This window comes from Schistocerca serialis, chromosome 6, assembly GCF_023864345.2.
Source record: "Schistocerca serialis cubense isolate TAMUIC-IGC-003099 chromosome 6, iqSchSeri2.2, whole genome shotgun sequence".
Classification (NCBI taxonomy): domain Eukaryota; kingdom Metazoa; phylum Arthropoda; class Insecta; order Orthoptera; family Acrididae; genus Schistocerca; species Schistocerca serialis.
Window position 1 is genome coordinate 389365582 of NC_064643.1, and position 23876 is coordinate 389389457.

Consider the following 23876-nt stretch of genomic DNA (forward strand, 5'->3'; position numbering starts at 1 on the left):
CCTCTGCCATCAGCGCCCTCTCCAACCCCATGTTAACATGCCTAACAGACGTATTAAGATGAAGCCGATCATGATGCTGAAACAGTTGCGCGAAATGCACATTAGTGCCATCAGTTTGAGTAGCTATCTTTACCAGGTCACCACCTACATCATATTCCCCATCCCTATCAAGACTGTTCCCCGCTCCACCCACTATCACTACCTGATCCTCCTTTGTAAAATTCCTACATAACTCCCCTTTGCTGTCAGTCACCTGAGGCAACCCTGTACTAGGCTTCACAATGCTGGTGACTTGGTACTCCCCAACACTTCTTGTAAATGATGGTCCACACCTCTACCGTGCGAACTACCTAGCAGCAGAACCTTCTTCTTTCTATTTGACTTTGCAACTAATCTAGGCCTCCTAACTGCTGAAGACTGTTGCATGTTCCCTACATCTACAGCTCCAAGAGGCTTCTCTCCACTCAAGTCTGACAGTTGGTCAAATCTGTTACATATACACAGTATAACTGCCTGAACACCTCCTCCTCCTAGGTGCCTGCCTGCCAACTGCCAGTTCCCAGTCCCCACCACCCTTCACCTTCCTCAACCTATCCCGTTCCTCCTTTGCGCATTGTAACTGCACCTTAAGGGCACAGATCTCCTTTACCAACTTATTTCTACTACAGATTCTGCATACCCAGATGAGGACCTCGCTAGAATGCCCATTGGCTTCCTGACTGCACTCCCCTCAATGAAAATACTTTGAACAAATCCCACACCGTAAACCACTACTCACAAACCTACAACAGAGCCTACACTTCTCACTCATGATAAAATTTACAGTTACTGAAAAAAAACTATACGTCTACGTTATCTAAGTTAAGTTACACCATTAGAACTATTTATAGAACTAACAATAGTGGTCTCGAAATTCTCTGTCTACTACGGAAGCAACTACTTGTATTAATACTAATGCACCACTGCTAATACCAGTACCAACATACCAACAAAACTTTACAAAATTTTTAGCTAAAACCAAAAATTCAAGCGGCCACTGGAACACTCTATGAATTTAAAACACTGAATAAAAATTTTACTGCAATATTTCACTAGAAACAATAATAGACATCAGCTGAAAACTAAAGCATGAGATTTACTAAATGACTTCAATGCGCAGAAAACTGGAAAAAACACAGCGAGCGTTTGTTTTCAGAAGTTTATTAAATTGTTATTTTGCCACAAACAGCACGAAAAACCGCTGAAAACTAATAAATTAATAACTGTATAACAGGGCAAATAACTTTGTCAGTACTTAGCTTTATACATGCTACAGCTGCAACTGCACGCCGCAAAATGTAAACACACTATTGAGGTGTGTGTCTTGGACAAATGACATAAGCACACTCACAAATAACAGACCATTCGAGTCAATAACACAGGAAGAAAGACTGAGATTAATGAAAATCCAATAAGTTACTTTTACAGCAAATATTAACACAAATAAACTTTAAAAAGCAACTGAAGACTAAAACTTTATAAAATATTGATGAGCAGCTTCAACAGCAGTTCAGCACACGTGATGTCCCCCCTCCCCCCTCCTCCCACACCAATCCCTCCATAGCTTTGAAAGATGGGTTTCCTAGAGAGGGGGCTTAAAAATTTTGGGAGGCTGATTATTAATTGATTTTAAAATAATTCTGCAGGGGTGTAAGCTCAAAAAAGGTACACTTGCTACTTGAAGAAATAAGAGGCACAGTAGATGCCTGTGCAGACCAGGCTGGAAGGTCAGTGGCGGCAGTGGAGCAGCAAGGTGAGCCAAAGAGGTGAGGTGAATGGGCTGGTGGTGGAGAGTAGCGTTGGCCACAGTGACTCAACTTATCTTACTTCAAGAATCAGTAGTGTCGGTCCGCAACATGTTGCACCATGGGCATTAGAGGGTGTCACTCGGGCACGCCGTACAATAAGAGATGCATAATTTTAAGGGTCTTTCTTCCATTTGAGGCTAATATCTTAATTTCATCAAATACAAGTGGTTCCAGACATTTCTAGTGAGTTAAGTAGTTTAAAGAGGGGGCAGTATTTATTTTCCTATTACAAAATTATTGGGTTCCTTGTTTGTGAAATCAGTGAAACGATTAATGTTGAAAACAGAAGTTATGGTGTATGATCTCAAAATAATGGTGGGGAACATTATAAAATTTGACAGGAGTGATATAATAGACTTTATATATGCACCAATGAGATCGACATTAAAATGTTCACCCTTAGTGTGTCATAGAATTCCTGATTACTAACACGTAAGACCTGTATTCAATAAATGGAGTAGATGTTCCATTCTGCCAAACTGGGAGTTAGGAGTCAAAATATGCAATTACAAAAGGTGCCAGAGTGATTGTAACTGGAAGATTCAGTAGAATGTGTTGATTATTGGACATGAGCTAATTTGCAAGGACATAAAATTCGTATTCTTGTAGCTTGTAACTGAGTCATTTAACACTTACCATGCTTAGCCTTTAACTGCATGCCACTCCCTGTGTGCTGGCTGATTTTTTTTCTATTTTTAACAGACTTTAAATAGCTGTAAAGGACGTTTAGTTGTAGATACATAAAAACTACAGGTATGGTTTAAAACTTTAAGGTTTCAACTTTACATGGGTTAACAGTCATGTGTATGGGGCATATACTGTTTCCAAGAAGTGACGCAGATTTCTCCTCGATTTTGCGAAAATAAATTTTTGTCAAAAATTTATTTTTACTACTTTATTCAATTTAAAGAAGAAATAAATTTTGGAAAGTGATCATTTGACACTGAAAAGACATTTGTTATACCATTTGCACATAAAGCATAGCTAGACACACATAAGCTATTTTGTATAGTGAACCACAGTGTGATAGAGCTTGAAGCACGGGGTGACACACAAACCTACATTACAGTCACTGCACTCGTAAGAAGTATCTTTCCTCCCAGCTTTCCCAGTAATGTTCTTTTGTTTTCCACTACACACTACACAACGTCTTTGTGCTTTCTTCTTCCCTTCTGCCATTTCCACACGGTTCGGAAAATGTTTCTGCGACAATCGAGCAATCGTTGCAGATCCATGAGAATCCTCAATTCTCTCTCCTCTCTGTAACACTAATGCAGTGCAGACCTCCTGTATAAACTTAGGAGTGCTCAGTTTCTTGTCATTGATGCAATTGTGCAAAATACAACCATCGGAAACTGCCATAATTATACAGTGGAAGTCGAGCTTTCTGCACCACTTCACTGTTTTGTGATCAAGTGCTCCATATGAAAGACGCTGATAAAAAAGGTCTACACCAGCTTTATGTTTGTTGTAATCCAGCACTGCCACTGGTTTCAACTTCTCATTGCCTTCTCTTGTAGCAACAGGCAACATTGAGGATGTGTGCCTGGTACTTATCATCCACACATCCCTCTTGTCTTTCCATCGCAATGCTAGCACATCGTTCTTGCGGCGAAATATTTGTTCACCCTTTTTGAGTTTACCCTCTTTGACAGTCTTGGGCAATCCTTTTCTGTTTGGCATTACAGTCCCTACAAGACCAGTGTTGGCTCTAGCCAGTTCTTCGGCCAGCTGAAACTGGTGTAAAATCTGTCAACATATACAGTGTGGCCCTTACCTTGGAGTGAGCTGAGCAATCGCTTTACCAATGCAGAAGCACTGTTGTCCAGTTTATCGTCCCTTCCGTGGCAAACTTCAAAGTTGTATGTGTACCCAGTTTTGGATTCTGCAAGAATGTATAGCTTCATGCCATATTTGTTTGGCTTATTAGCCATATAAACTTTGAAACCTACACGCCCTCTGAAAGGACACATACCTTCAACAATGGTTAGCGCTTCATCTGGCTGATAACTTTCTTTGAAATTCCTTACCAAATCATCCAGAAGGGGCCTGACCTTATGAAGGGCATCAGAGTCTACTTCACCTTTCTTTTTTTGCTTTGAATTGTCATTTATGTGGAACATAGACAAAATATTCAGAAATCTGTCCCTTGGCATAATATTGGGGCAAAAATTGCAGCTAACCACTGGATCACCACACCAGTGACCAGCCATACTTGGCCTCTCACTGATTGACATGTGGAGGATAATAGCCAGAAACGTCTTTGTTTCAGCAATTGTTAGTGTCCTCCACTGCTTTAATCTAGAATTGGGCCCTAATTTGTTTTGTGCTCTCAGTGTGACCAGCTTCTGTCTAGCATATAGGTTTGTTTGTTCCTTCATAATTGAAATAACCCTGTCATTTATAAAATGAGAAAAACAATCAAAATATTCACTAGACTGACAGAGTCCTACATTATTTAGCACACCATGAGACCCTGTAAATAACAAAATGTTTGGTGTTTGATCCACTATAGTCCAGTCATCCTGTGAAATGTCACTCAATCTTGGCCTCTTTCGATGATGAGTGAGGGGGGAACACAGGCGGTGGCTCACCTTCATCTGACGACAAATCTGTGTCTGAAATAATACAGAAGTAACAGAACAAATCGCAACATGAACTGTCTTGTTCTGCATTGATTTAGTAAGATGTTAGACTTACCTGGACTATCGTAATTTTCCGGCATTTCGTAATAACTGTCACTATCGAAATCCGAAAAATTCTCATCAGTAGGTTCAGCAAGTAATTCTTCAATCATTTTTCGAAGTTTTGCATCTTCATCACTCGCCATTGTGAGTAAAAAGAAGATAAACAAGCTAAAACCAAAATACTAGCGCCAAAATCAACGGTAAACAAACGACAGGACACCACAGAACATGTAACATACGCGTGAAAAACACATGTGAATTCGTTTGGAAATATATATGGATATATCGCATTACCTCACTAGGTGCTGTGATCTAGCGCTAATATGATGATGAACTACAAGCATTACAGGACCTACAGGTTGTGGCGGGAACGCTAACAATGCGTTCGAAACACTAAAACAATGTGGAATGTGGCAGGACGTAATATTACGGCGGCCGCATTTTCTTCGTTTCCGCCCGCGACGTAATATTATGGCAGCCGCAAGGTAAGTGTTAATAGGTTACAACAAAATATCAAATTCAGTATAAAGTTTGTTAAAGTACTGCTGAAAGAGCCTAATCTAAAGCTTTACACCACTATAGTGCCTGAAGCATTATGCTGAGAATTAAATAGTCGTCAGTGAGGCATATTCTGGTCATGGGGCAACCACCAGTGGACCCCAGTAGAACTTAAGTCCGCATCATATTGGAAGGCAGCCCAATTTTCAGCCGTCCTGCACATCCCCCTTCACTAGCCACTGGCAGTCAATAATATTCATTCTCTTTCTGAGCAGCTAGCAACGAGTTACAGCTAGACAGTGAGAACCTCGCTCCTACATTCTGGATTGTTGCTGTACTTCGTGACAGCTGAATTATTCATTCAGCTGTCAGTTGGTTTTTTTGTTAAGTGTGATTTAAATAAAAGCCAGGTGACAGCAATAAATGTGAAGTGCTTCACAAGCAGGTGAGGGGGATTATTTACCACATTATAGCTTTTTCAAATGTGAATTTGAAAGCTGGTCTCCTACTGTTGACATTTGATTACACATATGGACTCCAGAACAATGTGCTGTCGCGAGGAGAATTGTAAACAAAAGGGTCAGAGCTGTAGGAAGCGTAGAAAAAATTGGTTTCGTGTCACCTGGAAAGCATCAAAACAAGGAACCTGTAACACAAATCTATGGTTTTAACAATGATGTTTTAAAGTGCTCCATGGGGATGATGAATGCCCGACCTCTCAGAAATGTGTTATAGTTATGCAGGAGAAAATTAACTTCAGTGGTAAGTGCTTCATCAATGTCAAGAATTTTTTTTAAAAAATAGGTGCAGCACAAACTACATCCTGCATAAAGATTCATGATACAAGAGAAGGAGGTAGTTCACCTTGATGGAACATTGGTCAATTAGAATCATTCCAGGAAGATCTGCTAGAAAATGAGTGATAGTACTGGTGGTCTTAAAGTTTTCATAGGAATTGGTTCTCGGATAATTGTTCTGCATGCTGACTCTTTGTCTGCTTTTGTTTCTGGGAGTAAACTTGTATTTAAGTGTAAGAAAAACAGCAGTGACTACCCTTCAGAAATGATCACTGACAGTTTCGTGACGCGATTCATAACTCTTTTCATACCTTGCTTCGAAGTCAGTCATTGCCAGTTATAATTCAACTGTTACAGAGAAAACATAAAGTATAAACACCAGAAAAGCAGATATTTTTCCCTGGCTTAAAATAAAAATATTAAGCACAGTATAAACCAGACTCATTATGATCTCCTGCAGCTAGTTAATTTCTATAGATCGCATGACAGAACGTACAAACCGTGACGTGAATGGTGTCACACAGTTTTGCATTTACCCACATGTCACTGTCAACATAGCCCTAGGGAATCAATTTAGCCAAAGGATAAGGCTACGTGGGAGGGGGAAAAAACATTAAAGATAACATTCACTGAACTGCTTGTGCCTGAGGCAGTAGACATCATCTCACCTGTAGCATGGGAACTTGACAGGGAAGCGATGATGGATATAAGCCTTGAACGTATCATCGTAAATTTACAATCAGATTGTTCGTAAACAGATTCAAATAGAAGTCAAGGTGGTATTGCGATGTAGACTTTGGAACAAAGCAATAATATTTCTTAGTTTGTCAACATATCAATTGCATGCATGATAATGAGAACTTGGTAGCCTTTTTGATTAGGACTTTGTATCCTTTGAATTATGCAGACTATAATGTTTAGCATATTGCCCAAGGAGAAGTTAAGCTTCTCCCACCATGTTGTGTGCTCTAATAACAGGCAAGAATGCAGCTGGATAAATTCGTCAAAAGTCAAATATTTCCAAGTGTCATTTTCAAGGCACAAACTGGATAAGGTCCTAAAATGACAGTAACTGTTCCTTGTCAAGAGATCAATGGTTTTTGATGTTATCAGTCAGATTCCCTGGAGTTATTCGCAGATGATGGTTAATTGTTTGCTTGTTCAACGGATTATAAATGCAGTCTCTCAGTGTAATGTCGAACGAGTTAGTTTACAGTCATAATTCCCATTAACCATGAAAAATATAACAACTTACTGACCATTTTTATACTAGTCTTTTCATTAGTCATTGCTACCACTAATTCTTTTTTATGAACAGTAATTACACTTAACTACAGCCCCCCCCCCCCCCCCCCACACACACACACACCTTATACACATTTTTAAAAATTCTGTTGAGTAGAAGCAGTTGTCAAGCAAGTATGATGATTTCAGTTTGTGCTTGACATTAATTTCAATTACCATCACATCAGAAATGATTAAAACTTTATAGATCCTTCTTTGTAACACCCATCTACTATGTTACATCTGAATGATCTGCATACTATTATCCAACTATGGTGACTGACATTTGTCTGTTCATCATAGCTAATATCACCACTCAAATAATAGCACCCTTTCAAGTGCTTTATTTAGCTTAAGAGTCCTCCCTATCTCGCCACTACACTGCTGTTAGTGTAGACCAATTCTGACTTCACAATAACCCAGCATAACAATCTGCTTGCTGTGCCGACACTGAATTTGAATCCTATAGTTTACATACCTTACCTGTTGCCAGGATTTTATTGCAATAACATATTACCTGGCAAACTAATGGCTTTTCAGTCATTAATGGACCGACAAATGCCTACAACTATGTCACTATACGACCTCCAGCGCTGCACTCGAGCTAAAAATTACCTTCATTCTGATGTGATTTTCCAAACTGAAACCCATATTTATAAAATTGCTCTCTTATTAGCTGAGGTTTTGACACCACTGTACCCACAGATAGTACCTATAGGGTATGATCCAGTATTCATCACTGCCAGTGACAGCTGGCTGTTCACCGTAGCCACACTACTAATGGCTACCATAATTTGTTATGACCATGCCCTTGTAAATCAGGCTTACCATGCCACTTTGACTGGTAGTAGCCATTTGTTTAATAGTTCCCACTGTGATATCATCACACTGACAATTAAACTGTCTGCTCAATTAGAGTACACTTTAAACTTAAGTTTGAATCCATTCATCTTATACTTGCCAGAATTACCATTTGAAATACCTTTCACCAAAGCTTCAGTGCCAAGGAGACTTAAGTGTATGAAGCAGTAAGAGGGTGAACAGGTTGCAGCTCGCGTCACGTAAGACAGCATTTCCGTGCATAGAGGCAGAGCAGCGAAGGGATGAGCACTGGCATGCGCAGCAGCAGAGAGCGGGCAACAAGTTCAAACTTCAGTTCCTTTAATGATTTTCCTGGAATTGTTCAGTGGAGTCAGATGGAATAGTTAAAAATTAATTCTCACTCTCTTATGTAAGGTGAAGAGGTTGGGATGGTTGCAGAGATAGTAAACATGATAAGTACTAACCTGCGAAACAGCAAACAATTTTCTTGGTGGATGCTGTGTATCAGTGTGGCATGCCCTGTTTGTTCTGGTGTGTAGTATCTTACTGGCAACTGTGGGTATAAAACTGTCCATCATGCCAGAATCCCCTGTGTAGAAATAGAGACTGATTGAAAAGTATGGTTTTAATATGGAGATAATCTAAGAGCCTGAAAACACTGCATTTGATTTTCAGTTAAACAACTTCTCTAAGTTAATGGGATCTGCATAACAATGTCACTTGTAGATGCTGGCAATAGCAGCTATTTCTGGTTAAGTGCTATGGGAAGAAACTGAGGTTTTCAGAATCCCTGAGGACTAGTGTAAGAGTGTTGTTTGTGTGGTAGAGCTGCATATGTGCTGGTGTTTGATGGTGTTGATTAAACAAGTACACTTGAAAATGCATGAATCTCAGTGGAAAAGTGACAGAAATAATGTGATGGTTCTAAACATCAACAGATTACATGGGCAGGGCAAGCAAATGGGCAGAATTGATATCATCAGATATCAAACTTATGTGATGAAGGTAGATCACAAAATTAATATTTCCCTAACGCAGGTTCATGTCTCAAGTTTAGAGAAGTTGTCAGCTTTTGCTTACATCATAGATGGGAATTCAGTGACTGTATGTGACCATGTGTGGAGCATGGGAAGTTGTGCGGCGTCCAGACCATTGTTCTGGCAACACTTAGCTGCACACAATAGTGGTGGGGCAAGGAGCTGGGCTACGGCACTGTTGGGCATTGTGGGTGGCAGGCTTATTGCTGCAGGCTCTGCCTTCTCATCAGCTGCATGTGGGTATTGATTCCACAGGCATTTAAATTCTGGGTGCAAATGCTCAACGTACATGGCTGTCTGCTGTCAGTTTGACATGGCTCATCATAGAAGGAGAGAACATTTTGAGGCTTGCGAAGTATTAGGACAGCACGTGATTAAAGTAAGAAGCTCCCTGTGAGGGCTTGGTGGTGAAATAATGAAAATACTACGGAGTGATAACCAGTAACACCTTGGTGATGGATCTTACTAAAGGTTGTTGTAAGGCTGACATAAATGTATCAATAGTTAATCAACAGTACTTTAGTTACTGTCACAGTAGGATGTTTGAAGAGTGTCAAGCCAAACTACTGGTGGTCTTGAGGCACAGGAAGGCTGGCAAGAAGAAACTCGAGCATAGGTAGAGAGCAAAATCGTTATTACTGGGAGACTGAATAGTCCCTGCATCTAACTGTTGACAAAAAAGGGCTCCATCTTGTTCACTAAACCTCAGCTTACACAAAACCAAGATCTTTCCACTGATACAGGAGCACATGTTCAGGATCAAAGTTTTCATTCACCTTTTACAAATTTCCAATGTACCCTTCACTGAATGCCGGATAAACATACAGACAATAGTTAAACTAGTTCCATACTTTTGCAAGCATGTCTGGGGTTACTGCACTCATGCTGTTGCTATGTGGTGTTGCCAAAAGTTGCTGGAATGAGAGGCACCTAGTCTTTCACACAGCTACATACAGTGAATGGACAAAAATATGTAAATATAAAACACAATGCATTACAATGCCTGATACAGTGTAGGAAAGTGCTTCACATACAAAACAGCTTCCAGTTGTCTAGGAATGGCAAGATACAGGTACTGTATGGTTTTTCAAAATAGTGAAATGTTCAGGTAACGATGATGGAGGTGGATAGTGATCGCACACCCTCCTCTCCAAAGTAAACCACAGGGAATCAATAACATTGAAACCTAGTTCCTGTGATGGGCTGGGGAAATGTGACTATTCATCCTCTTGCTCACAAAACCAGTCCCGGACAATTTGAGCTGTGGAAACAGATTGCTGTCGTCTTGGAACACACCATCACCACTAAGGAAACTACATTGTACCATGAGATGGACCTGATCAGCCAAAATGGTCATGTAATCCTTGGCAGCAATGCAATCTGCAGAGAAACCACGGGGCCAATGGAATACCATGATACGGCCACCCAAATCATCAAGGCATACCCCGCCGTAATTCACTCTTGGGGTATAAACTCGTCCAGAAGTTGCGAACAGTGTGCAACAAGACTCACCCAACCAAATGACTGTTCCATTGCTCCATATTCCAGATTTTATGACTTTAGCACCATGCTTTTCTGTTACAGGGATTTGCATCACTGAGGAGTTGTTTTTGAATTCCAGCCACCCTGCAATTCCCTGCTTGTAGAGCTATCTTCGGGTTGTTCTGGTGCTGATAGTGTTCTTGATTGTGACATTCAATTCTGCAGTGACCTTTGCAGCTGTTGTCCACTTCAAAAACACGCACCATATGAGCACCAACAATTTCCCACATTTGAATTCATTAGCTTTGACATAGTGTACTCGTAAGTGCACAGAACTCTTCTCTGACGACAGATGTTTGCAATATTGAGGACATTGAACAGATGCTGTTCATGATCAAATACAATAGCATAACCTGCAGGCTTGGCTAGCATCTGCATTTATGTTCAAGCAAGCATTTCTTGCCATGTTTCCATACTTTTGTCCAACCCCTGTACAATGAGCTCAGGTGACTTTAGAAGCCAATGGTGTAGTCCAATATCCATACATCCCACACAGTTGATATATTGTTGTGGCAGCTCGTTGTTAAAAAATGCTTTTACATGCAGGTGCCAGTGTGGTCGTGCTCTGTCCTGTTGAAAAATGAAATTTTCACCATGCTTGTTGCTGTGTTATTGGCACCTCAACCCGGTGCACAATGGATAATAAATGATTCAGCTAGCTGCATCAGAGAGACCCCTATCAGCAGGAGGATGAACCAAGGTAAACTTTCCTTCATTCATGTAGCACATATCGGCTTATGAAATCAAGTGAATCTCTTTTGATACAACTTGTGTAACAGACCCGAGAGCCTTATATTCAGTATGCAATTGTTTTTGCTTTAAAGACAAGACATTTCTACTTTGACAGAATAAAACAAAACATTAACAGAACACAGCATCTCCATTAGTATCTCCTATTACCTGGTAAATGTGCTCGGTAGGCCTCTAGAATGCATCTAGTGGCAAGCTCCAGTGATACTGCTGTACCATTGTATAGCCCATGTATATACCTATAATTTCAGCTCTTATGACTCGTACTGTTGTAGGCTCTCCTGAAACATCTTATTTCACAACAAAATATCCATTCTACAAAAAGCTAATAATGATAATGTTATAAAACCTGTGATTATTCCATGAGGCATCCCTTCACCTGTTCAAGGCTTAAGGTTAATAGGACTGTTCATTTCCTCACATATCCCTCCACTTAAACCACAGAGTGTGACTTGTGGTGTAATGAACAAAGAATTGTCATGTACTCAGTTGTATAATAGTCAGGTCGCCATGATAATAGCTTGCTTGGCAGTACATTTACTGTGATAGGATCCTTTAGATAGAATTAATAATTTTGTGTTGTTTGACATCTACAGACAACTATTCATACCAAACAGCTCCATTGGATGGTAACACTCAACAGATCTATCAAGTATACTTAGCAGAACACATCTGCTGCTTAACCACATTGTTTACTCCAATATAGGTCCTTCACCCACTTAAATTAATATAGGTTTTTATATCTAGTAAGGAAAGTTCTGGCAGAATGTTGAAAGTTCAGAAGTAAAGGAGACCACTCACCAAATAGCAGAAGCATTGAATCATCGACATGTGTGCACAAAAGAGAAAGAAAAAGAGCTAGAGCACTCATGTGAACACCCCCCCCCCCCCCCCCACACACACACACACACACATGCACGCGAGCACACATACATACCCCTACATTGCACCTGTTGGATGCACAATCTTGATTGTGACTGATTTAAGTCTGTATTTGATGATGTTTTTCGTATTTATACTTGCTTATTACAAAAATATCTAGTTTAATTGAGTCACCACATTAAAGGTATCCCAAAAACATACCATTTTTATACAAGAAGTTGTGCCAAAGTGTCAGGAAATGTCACATCAGTGATATCTCATAAAAACTGTCAGTTTCACATTATATTGACAGAAATCGCAAACTTAACTTTTTTTTCACTTTTTGTTTACACAGAATTTTGCTGTCTCTAGTTATCATGAATCAATCTTATTTTCTAGCAGACTTTATGAAACAAACAAGCTTTGTACTTTCTGTGCCTCCCTCTCATTTGTCAGCCATCTTTCCCTCTGACCCTTCTTTCTGCTTCTCACCTAATTTTTCCCCCCACACACTCCACCCAATACAATCCTTTGTCCCAATCAAACTGCACTGTTTGTCCAAAGCAGACAGCAGTGACAATGTAGCTGTTCAGGTGTATGTGTATTCTGTTGGCTCTGAAGGCCTCACCTGAAAGCCCATCAACATTTTCTATCTTGTTTGTGTGTGTATCCTCCTCTGAATCCTTCAGATATGTGATGAATTGATATGCATGTGAGAGCGTGCTTACTAGTATGCTCCAAAATGCCGCAGATAGAAATGGTATTTTCCAGTGCTCATACCTCTGGTTCTGTTGGTGATAAAAAGTTAGGATCAATTGTTTTGGATATAACTTGGGCAAGGGCCCATTTGTACATCCGGCAAAAGGATCACCATAGTGTCACTATCCTACAGTACAGGGTCAAAGTATGAACATTACACACTTCCTCCTGCTTAGGCAAATAGAGGAAATTAGTTGGTTCTGTTTGCTTTTGATGTGGTCTGCAGTGGGCTTAAATGGGGCTTATGGAGACACCATTAGTTCATGGGGAGTTCCTCGGAAAACTGGCTGAATTTTTTTCAATGTATTGCCAAGATCCTGATCTCGAACAACCTTGAAATTTTCTTGGTATCTTTATCCCTATCCCACATAAAGACGTTCAAAGTTAGCCTACTTGTGTATATAAAATATGCACATAAAATTAAATAGATTGATTGATGATGGGTATACCTGTGATTTAATTAAACTGATGGGTATACTGATGAATTAATTAATTGATGCATTTGCGTAAATCTGTGGGCCGTTCCTGAGGAAACCCAAAAGAAGTGTTTTTCACCATTTTTCGCAGTGGATCATACCCCAGCTGCAGATTCCAAGATGGCTGTGTAAAAGATGCCATTTTTTTGTGAACTTTTTAAAGGTGCTGAGAAAGATAAAATGAGGCAGATGGTACCCCACTTGTCGGTCAATCTTTTTCACCTTTCTTGTGCTCTGATAGGAGCATTTTTTCTGCTGGTTGTTATTTATGTATATGGGACAGTCAAATGAAAAGGAGACAGATTGGGAAAAAATAAGTGTAGTTTATTATGTCAAAAGTAATCACCATAACTGTTAATATATTTTTCCCACTGTGCGAAGAGATGACCAATGCACACGTGGAAAAAAAGTTTGTGGTGGTCTAGGGAACCGTGATTGTATCCAGCATTCACCTCCTCATCTGAAGCAAATCAATGACCACAAATCTTTCTTCAGTACTCCAAAAATATCAAAATCTCATGGGGGAGAGGTCAGAACTGTATGGAGAATATGTAGGGGCTTCCCAGCGAAACTTTTGCAGCATACGCAAAACAACGATGGCAACATGTAGGTGGGCATTATCGTCCAACAGAATGATGCTGTCTGTCAACATTCCTGGGTGTTTGGACTTGATGGCACATTTCAGTATTTGCAAAGATTCCATGTACCACTGCGCGTGAATCTAAACTGGACAAGGAGTTTTAGCTGTTGACTGGAGAGGGAAGGATTTGTCCAACTGGCCCCCATAAATAAGTTAACATTTTCATGATATGGACTAGTGGCAGGAACAATCCTTGCTCTTGCCTCCATCACCTCAACACCTACTTACAAATCCACATAACTTGGTCCATCTCAACTCAACAAGCTCCTTCCCTAGATGTCTCTCTCTACTTCTCAGGTCGATCCATGAATGTAGCTGTTCACATAAAGTGCACCAACTACAAACAGTACCTCCACATTGACAGCTGTCACCCGTTCCACATCAAAAAGTCTCTTCCTTACAGCATCATCGCCCTTAGATGTCACATCTACAGTGAAAAGCAGGAGTTGCCGAAATATATCGATAACCTTGTCAGAGCCTTTATTGACAGACAGTGTCGTATACAGATTTCCTATGCCATCTCCTCCTCTGAGACCAATAACGCTTAATCAACAACCAACCAGCACTCTTCTTATCACCCAGTATCATTCAGACCTTGAATAGCTCAACAACATCCTTCACCAGAGATTTTTTTTCTTTTGTCGTACCCTGACATGAGGCATATCCTACCCACATGACTCAAGGTTGTGTTCCACTGACCACCCAACCTACATAGTATTCCTGTTCACCCCTATTCCAATCATGCTCCCACTCCTGCACACCGTGGGTCGTCACCTTGTATAGTATTGCAGTGGCTCTGTTGTTTAGAAATATGGGCATATGGAGATTTGGGCTGGCCGTGAATCATGCTCAGATAGTCTACTGGTAAGGTGATGATGTGTGATAAGCTGAAAGTCTGGGTTTGAGTCCTGCTCTGGCACAAATTTGCATTGTTCTCATTCCATTACACAGCTGATGGTTGTCCGTATTTGCAACTGTAAATAAATTTAACGTATTTCATGTCATTCCCTTGTGGTTGTCCCAGGTGCAAGACCTGTCCCATACACCCACTCACTACCTTCTGTCACAGTCCAGTCACAGGCATTTCATACCCTATAAAAGGCAGTGTCACATGTAAAAGCAATCATGTTATATATCAGCTATGCTGCAATTACTGTACAGTGTTCTTTGTGGTTGTAAGTAACCAGATGTCTACTCACATGAATAGGCACCACCAAACTGTAGCAAACCGCTAACATGATGATCCAGTTGAACATGCCGTGCACCACAACAGAAATGACTTAAACAACTGCTTCACTTTGTGAGCAATTTGGATACTCCCTTTCCAGCGCAAGTTTCTCTTAACTACGCCAGTGGGAATTCTCTCTCCAGCATACACTGCAATCTGAGAGTCCCCCTGGCCTAAACCTCTGCTAACCTGTTTCCCACTGTCACACCTTACCTTGACCCTTCTCTCTTCTGTCCACAGCACTCTTCCGGGTCTGGATCATGTACGACCTTCTTCCATCACTCTTCTTCGTCTCTTCCCCCCTTTTCCACCCCCTTCCTCTCTTCCTTCCCTGCCTCCCTCATATTCACCTTCCTCTCCTCCTCCTCCTCCTCCTCTCCCTCTCCCTATGCTTTATATGCTTTATCCTCTGAACTCCATGGTCTTGGTGGGCAGCTACTGAGTCATCTGTGGAAAGACTTGCGTCACACTGCCCCACCACCCCCTCCTCGCCTCATGCTTCCTTCTCTACCCCCTCCTCAACTACATCTGCTCAGGCAGTTGCTACTGATTATCAACAAATGAACAGTTGGTTTCACCTCGCGTGTGCGTGTGCATGCGTATGTACATGTGTTTACATCTACATCTACATTTATACTCTGCAAGCCACCCAACAGTGTGTGGCGGAGGGCACTTTACGTGCCACTGTCATTACCTCCCTTTCCTGTTCCAGTCGCGTATGGTTCGCGGGAAGAACGACTGTCTGAAAGCCTCCGTGCACGCTCTAATCTCTCTAATTTTACATTCGTGATCTCCTCGGGAGGTATAAGGAGGGGGAAGCAATATATTCGATACCTCATCCAGAAACGCACCCTCTCGAAACCTGGCGAGCAAGCTACGCCGCTATGCAGAGCGCCTCTCTTGCAGAGTCTGCCACTTGAGTTTGTTAAACATCTCCGTAACGCTATCACGGTTACCAAATAACCCTGTGACGAAACGTGCCGCTCTTCTTTGGATCTTCTCTATCTCCTCCGTCAACCCGATCTGGTACGGATCCCACACTGATGAGCAATACTCAAGTATAGGTCGAACAAGTGTTTTGTAAGCCACCTCCTTTGTTGATGGACTACATTTTCTAAGAACTCTCCTAATGAATCTCAACCTGGTACCCACCTTACCAACAATTAATTTTATATGATCATTCCACTTCAAATCGTTCCACACGCATACTCCCAGATATTTTACAGAAGTAACTGCTGCCAGTGTTTGTTCCGCTATCATATAATCATACAATAAAGGATCCTTCTTTCTATGTATTCGCAGTACATTACATTTGTCTATGTTAAGGGTCAGTTGCCACTCCCTGCACCAAATGCCTATCCGCTGCAGATCTTCCTGCATTTCGCTACAATTTTCTAATGCTGCAACTTCTCTGTATACTACAGCATCATCTGTGAAAAGCCGCATGGAACTTCAGACACTATCTACTAGGTCATATATATGTATTGTGAAAAGCAATGGTCCCATAACATTCCCCTGTGGCACGCCAGAGGTTACTTTAACGTCTGTAAACGTCTCTCCATTGATAACAACATGCTGTGTTCTGTTTGCTAAAAACTCTTCAATCCAGTCACACAGCTGGTCTGATATTCCGTAGGCTCCTACTTTGTTTATCAGGCGACAGTGCGGAACTGTATCGAACGCCTTCCGGAAGTCAAGAAAAATAGCATCTACCTGGGAGCCTGTATCTAATATTTTCTGGGTCTCATCAACAAATAAAGCGAGTTGGGTCTCACACGATCGCTGTTTCCGGAATCCATGTTGATTCCTACATAGTAGATTCTGGGTTTCCAAAAACGACATGATACTTGAGCAAAAAAAACATGTTCTAAAATTCTACAACAGATCGACGTCAGAGATATACGTCTATAGTTTTGTGCATCTGCTCGACGACCCTTCTTGAAGACTGGGAATACCTGTGCTCTTGTCCAATCATTTGGAACCTTCCGTTCCTCTAGAGACTTGCGGTACACGGCTGTTAGAAGGGGGGCAAGTTCTTTCGTGTACTCTGTGTAGAATCGAATTGGTATCCCATCAGGTCCAGTGAACTTTCCTCTGTTGAGTGATTCCAGTTGCTTTTCTAGTCCTTGGACACTTATTTCGATGTCAGCCATTTTTTCGTTTGTGCAAGGATTTAGAGAAGGAACTGCAGTGCAGTCTTCCTCTGTGAAACAGCTTTGGAAAAAGGTGTTTAGTATTTCAGCTTTACGCGTATCATCCTCTGTTTCAATGCCATCATCATCCCGGAGTGTGGACATGCTGTTTTGAGCCACTTACCGATTTAACGTAAGACCAGAACTTCCGAGGATTTTCTGTCAAGTCGGTACATAGAATTTTACTTTCGAATTCACTGAATGCTTCACGCATAGCCCTCCTTACGCTAACTTTGACATCGTTTAGCTTCTGTTTGTCTGAGAGGTTTTGGCTGCGTTTAAACTTGGAGTGGAGCTCTCTTTGCTTTCGCAGTAGTTTCCTAACTTTGTTGTTGTACCACGGTGGGTTTTTCCCGTCCTTCACAGTTTTACTCGGCACGTACCTGTCTAAAACGCATTTTACGATTGCCTTGAACTTTTCCATAAACACTCAACATTGTCAGTGTCGGAACAGAAATTTTCGTTTTGATCTGTTAGGTAGTCTGAAATCAGCCTTCTATTACTCTTGCTAAACAGATAAACCTTCCTCCCTTTTTTTATATTCCTATTAACTTCCATATTCAGCTGCAACGGCCTTATGATCACTGATTCCCTGTTCTGCACATACAGAGTTGAGAAGTTCGGGTCTGTTTGTTATCATTAGGTCCAAGATGTTATCTCCACGAGTCGGTTCTCTGTTTAATTGCTCGAGGTAATTTTCGGATAGTGCACTCAGTGTAATGTCACTCGATGCTCTGTCCCTACCACCTGTCCTAAACATCTGAGTGTCCCAGTCTATATCTGGTAAATTGAAATCTCCACCTAAGACTATAACATGCTGAGAAAATTTATGTGAAATGTATTCCAAATTTTCTCTCAGTTGTTCTGCCACTAATGCTGCTGAGTCGGGAGGTCGGTAAAAGGAGCCAATTATTAACCTAGTTCGGTTGTTGAGTGTAACCTCCACCCATAATAATTCACAGGAACTATCCACTTCTACTTCACTACAGGATAAATTACTACTAACAGCGACGAACACTCCACCACCGGTTGCATGCAATCTATCCTTTCTAAACACCGTCTGTACCTTTGTAAAAATTTCGGCAGAATTTATCTCTGGCTTAAGCCAGCTTTCTGTACCTATAACGATTTCAGCTTCGGTGCTTTCTATCGGCGCTTGAAGTTCCAGTACTTTACCAACGCAGCTTCGACAGATTACAATTACAATACCGATTGCTGCTTGGTCCCCACATGTCCTGACTTTGCCCCGCACCCGTTGAGGCTGTTGCCCTTTCTGTACTTGCCCAAGGCCATCTAACGTGTGCGTGCTTTCACTAGAGAAAGAGTAAAAGCTCTGAACTTAGTATAAGTAGTTTTCTGTTGCCTGATTCTATGTTCATTTTACATATTATTCCATTGTATATATGTAATTGAGGAAAGGGGTAAAATCAAGAGAAAAAAAATTATATTATTATTGGGAATGGGATAAGACCAAGTGTATAATTGCTATGTTATAAGGTTGTCTTATTTACAAACCAGCAAACATCTCTCTTTGTGTTGCATGTTTTGGACTTACAGTTTTAATGATACTTTCTACATCCTCACACTGCAAGATAGAATAACATGGAACAACAAGAAATTGTAGCCCGTTTTTTCCCCATTCGTATTTCTTGCTGTATTACAGAATTATTCTTAAACTGGGAAGAACAGAGAATAGGGATGGCTATGTATGAAGCAATATTTTTGTTTTGTGAATTGTTATGAAATTTAATTTTTTGATATAGTTTATGATTGTGTTTTCTGTTCTTATGCTCTTGCAGGCTGGATTAAAGAAACCTGAAGCACACAATCAGGCTAAAGCAGTACTACTAGAAATGGGACACTTCTTCCAGGTCCAGGTACGCTATACATTTTAGTCAATGATATGAATATAATAGAGGGAAACATTCCACGCGGGAAAAATATATCTAAAAACAAAGATGATGTGACTTACCATACGAAAGCACTGGTTGCTTCGTCAGGAAAGAGGGAAGGAGAGGGGAAGACGAAAGGATGTGGGTTTTAAGGGAGAGGGTAGGGAGTCATTCCACACACACACACACACACACACACACACACACACACACACACACACACACACACACACATATCCATCCACACATACACAGACACAAGCAGACATTTGTAAAGGCAAAGAGTTTGGGCAGAGATGTCAGTCGAGGCAGAAGTACAGAGGCAAAGATGTTGTTGAAAGACAGGTGACGTATGAGTGGCGGCAAATTGAAATTAGAAATTAGAAGAGAGGATATGCTGAAGGGCAAGTTCCCATCTCCAGAGTTCTGACAGGTTGGTGTTAGTGGGAAGTATCCAGATAACCCGGACGGTGTAACACTGTGCCAAGATGTGCTGGCCGTGCACCAAGGCATGTTTAGCCACTGGGTGATTCTCATTACCAACAAACACTTTCTGCCTGTGTCCATTCATGCGAATGGACAGTTTGTTGCTGGTCATTCCCACATAGAAAGCTTCACAGTGTAGGCAGGTCAGTTGGTAAATCACGTGGTTGCTTTCACACGTGGCTCTGCCTTTGAATGTGTACACCCTCCGGGTTACAGGACTGGAGTAGGTGGTGGTGGGAGGGTGCACTGGACAGGTTTTACACCGGGGTCGGTTACAAGGGTAGGAGTCAGAGGGTAGGGGAGGTGGTTTGGGGATTTCATAGGGATGAACTAAGAGGTTACGAAGGTTAGGTGGACGGCGGAAAGACACTCTTGGTGGAGTGGGGAGGATTTCATGAAAGATGGATCTCATTTCAGGGCAGGATTTGAGGAAGTCGTATCCCTGCTGGAGAGCCACATTCAGAGTCTGATCCAGTCCCGGAAAGTATCCTGTCACAAGTGGGGCACTTTTGTGGTTCTTCTGTGGGAAGTTCTGGGTTTGAGGGGATGAGGAAGTGGCTCTGGTTATTTGCTTCTGTACCAGGTCGGGAGGATAGTAGCGGGATGCGAAAGCTGTTTTCAGGTTGTTGGTGTAATGCTTCAGGGATTCCGGACTGGAGCAGATTCGTTTGCCACGAAGACCTAGGCTGTAGGGAAGGGACCGTTTGATGTGGAATGGGTGGCAGCTGTCATAATGGAGGTACTGTTGCTTGTTGGTGGGTTTGATGTGGACGGACATGTGAAGATGGCCATTGGACAGATGGAGGTCAACGTCCGTCCACATCAAACCCACCAACAAGCAACAGTACCTCCATTATGACAGCTGCCACCCATTCCACATCAAATGGTCCCTTCCCTACAGCCTAGGTCTTCGTGGCAAACGAATCTGCTCCAGTCAGGAATCCCTGAAGCATTACACCAACAACCTGAAAACAGCTTTCGCATCCTGCTACTACCCTCCCGACCTGGTACAGAAGCAAATAACCAGAGCCACTTCCTCATCCCCTCAAATTCAGAACCTCTCACAGAAGAACCACAAAAGTGCCCCACTTGTGACAGGATACTTTCCGGGACTGGATCAGACTCTGAATGTGGCTCTCCAGCAGGGATACGACTTCCTCAAATCCTGCCCTGAAATGAGATCCATCCTTCATGAAATCCTCCCCACTCCACCAAGAGTGTCTTTCCGCCGTCCACCTAACCTTCGTACCTCTTAGTTCATCCCTATGAAATCCCCAAACCACCTTCCCTACCCTCTGACTCCTACCCTTGTAACCAACCCCGATGTAAAACCTGTCCAGTGCACCCTCCCACCACCACCTACTCCAGTCCTGTAACCCGGAGGGTGTACATATTCAAAGGCAGAGCCACGTGTGAAAGCACCCACGTGATTTACCAACTGACCTGCCTACACTGTGAAGCTTTCTATGTGGGAATGACCAGCAACAAACTGTCCATTCGCATGAATGGACACAGGCAGATAGTGTTTGTTGGTAATGAGGATCACCCTGTGACTAAACATGCCTTGGTGCACGGCCAGCACATCTTGGCACAGTGTTACACCGTCCGGGTTATCTGGATACTTCCCACTAACACCAACCTGTCAGAACTCCGGAGATGGGAACTTGCCCTTCAGTATATCCTCTCTTATCGTTATCCGCCAGGCCTCAACCTCCACTAATTTCAAGTTGCCGCCGCTCATACCTCACCTGTCTTTCAACAACATCTTTGCCTCCGTACTTCCGCCTCGACTGACATCTCTGCCCACTCTTTGCCTTTACAAATGTCTGCTTGTGTCTGTGTATGTGTGGATGGATATATGTGTGTGCGTGTGTGTGTGTGCGTGTGTGTGTGTGCGTGTGTGTGTGTGCGTGTGTGTGTGTGTGTGTGTGTGTGTGTGCGTGAGTGTATACCTGTCCCTTTTTCCTCCTAAGGTAAGTCTTTCCGCTCCCGGGATTGGAATGACTCCTTACCCTCTCCCTTAAAACCCACATCCTTTCGTCTTTCCCTCTCCTTCCCTCTTTCCTGACGAAGCAACCGTTGGTTGCGAAAGCTTGAATTTTGTGTGTATGTTTGTGTTTGTTTGTGTGTCTATCGACCTGCCAGCGCTTTCGTATGGTAAGTCACATCATCTTTGTTTTTATATACACATTTTAGTCATTGTTATTGAAGTGATGCAGTTTTTCTCCAATAAGGAGAGCATTATGTATCTGGAGCTCAGGGACTCCAGGCAATGCTACCATATCAGATAGTCTAGCAATTAGTTTATGAACTTGAGAATGTGTCCATAGACATGTTTATGACAATTATTGTATTTGTTTATTTGAAAATGATTTTTATTTTATTTTGTTTACACATCTTCACATCATATAGGATCTGTGGAATGACTATTTAATGTAAGCATATAATATCTTTCATAAAATATGTTTTGCTCTTTGTACCCCTAGCCACCACTGCTATAGATATCTGTGGGTTTTCTCCCTTCTTCCTGTCTTTCTAATTGGTTGTTTCTGTGATTAATGTAGTGACACTAAATTTGGAAGCATGAGGAATGGAGTTTAGATCCTCTTATGTTAATATAAAAACAAGTCAATGTTCAAACAAATTCTTTCTCCCTCTTTAGGATGACTATTTGGATTGTTTTGGTGATTCTGATGTTACTGGAAAGGTTGGAAGTGATATTGCCACAGGAAAATGCTCATGGCTGGCTGTGACAGCTCTGCAACGAGCAAACCATCAACAGCAAATAGTGTTTAAGGTAAGATGCTTTAATCGTATTGAAACCTTGCCATATTTATATATTTAGTGCTTCTTATTTATATATGATTGCCATTCAGTCAAATTCATCAGTATAGTGTACAGAAATGTGAAATATATCCCTGGAATACTGTTTGAAATCACTATACTGCTGTATACATGTTGCGCTTGAGTACTATTCCAGTAAATAAATAAGCTGAGGTAGAACAACTGTGTTAGGTAGAGGAGAATTTCCTCTAATTGTAGACATAAAGATTCACATTAACTCCCTTAACTTCAGTGTTTGCAGTGTAATCACCGGTTTCCTCAGGCTAAATGGGATTATCGATTTAGAGTGTAAAAAACAAATTTGAGAGATTCTAACGTATGAATAACCACTTTGTGAGTAGGAGCAAAGTGTAAAACAAGTATGCAAAGCAACGAAGCTATTACTGCTGTGCTTACAAAAAATATTGTGGACGTTACAGTGAGCTTTGCGGTATGCCGTATGGTTGAAGCCGGAGATATCCACTGGCAAGGAATGTAATTTAGTTTGAATGGAAAGATCAATAAATGTACCTTGGAATGTAGTTATCATGTGCTGGCAGCTAACATAAAGTGTCATTTAACAATGAGATCATGGATGAATACTGATAATTTAATGTTACTTGTGTAGATGTACAGATAATAATAAATCTGGGATAGTACAAAAACTGCAGGAAAACTGAACTACAAGCTTCTCAAAATCCTTTGGCAAAAATTTAGCCTCTTTGTTAACCCCAATCACCTTTTTTATTCAGATGGTGGAAGAAATCATAAAATTAAATTTTAAATACCAATGTAACTTTTCATTGTATATTATGCTTCTGTATTCCAGAACTATAAACTTTTAGTTTGTGTGTAAAAAAATAAGTATTTAACTGTCATTTATAGTTCATAATCAAAGTACAGATATAAATTTTCCAAGAGCCACCAAAATAGAAATGTTTTATTATGTTCATTATTAACAATTGTATCTCTGATGTCAGTAGTCCCAGTTTCAACATTTTAATGGAAAAAAATTTCACTTATGTCACTTATCTTTGGGGTACCATTTACAATTATTTCAATAAGCAGTAATATTAGTTGCAAATATAATAAAGAAAATTTCCATAAGAACTAAATATATACAGAAATAACAAGGTGTATGAAATGTTCTTGAATTAACATAATTTAGATGCAGGCACCATTCACAAAAGTATTGCATTTGATTCATATGTATGCTTATTTTAAGTGAATTGCTAGCAATAAGTAACATATAACA

The 23876-nt window shown here is 41.1% G+C and overlaps 1 protein-coding gene across 3 annotated transcripts in view; it reads left to right on the top strand.

The window, feature by feature from the left end:
* Positions 1-23876, top strand: part of LOC126483800 (farnesyl pyrophosphate synthase-like) — a 60207-nt gene that overhangs the window by 22256 nt on the left and 14075 nt on the right. For 2 of the 3 annotated variants that reach the window (XM_050106979.1, XM_050106980.1), the window contains 2 exons: positions 19220-19297; positions 22461-22595. In XM_050106979.1, coding sequence (XP_049962936.1) covers positions 19220-19297; positions 22461-22595 — 213 coding nt within the window. Of the gene's footprint in view, positions 1-11060; positions 11215-19219; positions 19298-22460; positions 22596-23876 lie in introns of those variants that run through there. The other variant, XR_007587779.1, reaches the window with a different exon arrangement.